At 35.9% G+C, this 2,038-nt stretch overlaps 1 protein-coding gene across 1 annotated transcript in view; it reads left to right on the plus strand.

Moving 5' to 3' along the window:
• TXNL1 (thioredoxin like 1) overlaps positions 1 to 2,038 on the plus strand; it is a 34,705-nt gene that overhangs the window by 11,655 nt on the left and 21,012 nt on the right. Inside the window, exon 2 of the mRNA XM_017497996.2 lies at positions 138 to 237. Within this exon, the coding sequence (XP_017353485.2) occupies positions 138 to 237 (100 nt within the window). The remainder of the gene's footprint in view (positions 1 to 137; positions 238 to 2,038) is intronic.

Here is a 2,038-nt window from a genome sequence, read left to right on the forward strand (position 1 = left end):
AAAAAAAAAAAAAAAAAAAAAGCCAGAGAGTCAAAGCCAGGAATATCAGTGTTTGTTCTAGTTTATGTTTAATCGATGAGTGCTTTCAATTTACAATCTTTAGTGTTATTTTAATGTTCCTTTTCCTTTTCTCACAGGTGCGGGCCATGTTTGAGGATTGCCCCAGCATTCAGTTCTATGAGTAATAAATATCCACAGGCTGTTTTCTTAGAAGTCGACGTACATCAGTGTCAGGTAAGGGAAAGGAATCTTTTTTAATTTACTTTTGAATAAATTTGAATCCAACATTAATATTCTTCATTTTTCTCTTGATGCACATAGTACTTCTTCCTTTGAAGACAGGAAGATGTTATGTTGATGTCATTATTACAGATGTCATTATGGCTACTTTAGTTAAGAGTAGCACATTATTAATTGCTTTAGGTTTGTATTAATCACCTTCTGATATAAAATTAATATGATGTTGTTAATAGATCACCTAGCAGTTCTTTGTATTACATTTCCTTATGTTTTGCAAACCTACAATTATATCTTCTACCCCCGAGGCATTGGCCAATTATACAGCAATGGCAAGGAGTTCTTGGTTACAATTTGAATTGATCAGTTTGTAATCTTATCTCCAAATCAGCATACTGAGCAGAAACTTTAAAATGTTGATTACTTTATTTTTTATTTTAAATTTTTTTGAGATGGAGTCTCACTCTGTCACCAGGCTGGAGTGCCGTGACGCAATCTCAGCTCGCTGCAATCTCCACCTCCTGGGTTCAAGTGATTTTCCTGCCTCAGCCTCCTGAGTAGCTGGGACTATAGGCGATTGCCACCATGCCCAGCTAATTCGTTGTATTTGTAGTAGAGACGGTGTTTTACTGTGTTAGCCAGGATGGTCTCCATCTCCTAACCTTGTGATCTGCCTGCCTTGGTCTCCCAAAGTACTGGGATTACAGGTGGGAGCCACCGCACCTGGCCAAAATGTTGATGACTGTTGATTGAGCCACAGTGTTGTAGGTGAATTACCCTGATTACTTAGTTGGAATGGTATGTGACAGTTCTGTATTTGTATATGTAGAAATGTGGGGAATTGTTAAGGAAAAAAAAAAAAATTAGAAGACTCTTTCCAATACTAAAAAGTGGAGTCTTTAGTTCTGATGAAGGAACAACTCTATAGCTCTGCAACTTTATCTTTGTTAAGTTTCTGAGTGTGGTAAACATTTTAGAATATTATGTAGTTTGTAGTTAGTTTGGGGATTTGTCACACAGTATATGTTTCAGCACTTAGTCACCTGTTATTGAACTGTATCATTGGCCCCGGATTTAATCACTATTTCTGATACGAAAGTGCTTTTTCCTGGAGCTGTGCTGTCAGGTATTGTAACCACTGGCTACATGTGTTTACTGAGCACTTTAAATGTGGCAAAGCCAAATTGAGAGGTACTGAAAGTATAAAATACACATCAGATTTTAAATACTTAGTATGAAAAAAATGTAAAATAATGCATTATCTTTTTATGTTGATTAGACTGAAAATGTATGTATTAGGTTTGCTGTGATATTAAAATTGATTTTACTTATTTTACTTCTTTATTATAGATAATAGAAAATTTAAAATTGCATATGTAGCTCATGGGCTACATATCCATTGTTTTGGACAGCACTTCTCTGTAAGGTCAATCATAGTTTTTTCACTTAGAGGGTTTGAGAAGACATTCCTATGCTAATCTTTATGTTCTTTTTCTTTAAACAATATAGTAGTGACATTCATAATATTTGAATATGTAAGGTGCCATATTTGCTTTACTAGTTCCTTTATACTTGTTATGAAAAGTTTAAACTAGGATACTGAGTGGGTATTAGGTAATTTCCATTCAGTAGTTAGTCTTATAAAATTGTGGAGCTAGGACAGAATTTTAAAAGGTAGTTATTGGCCAGACGTGGTGGCTCACGCCTGTAATCCTAGCACTTTGGGAGGCCGAGGTGGGTGGATCACCTGAGGTCAGGAGTTCAAGACCAGCCTGGCCATCGTGGTGAAACCCCATCTTAA

The sequence above is a fragment of the Cebus imitator genome, unplaced genomic scaffold, assembly GCF_001604975.1.
Source record: "Cebus imitator isolate Cc_AM_T3 unplaced genomic scaffold, Cebus_imitator-1.0 Scaffold236, whole genome shotgun sequence".
Classification (NCBI taxonomy): domain Eukaryota; kingdom Metazoa; phylum Chordata; class Mammalia; order Primates; family Cebidae; genus Cebus; species Cebus imitator.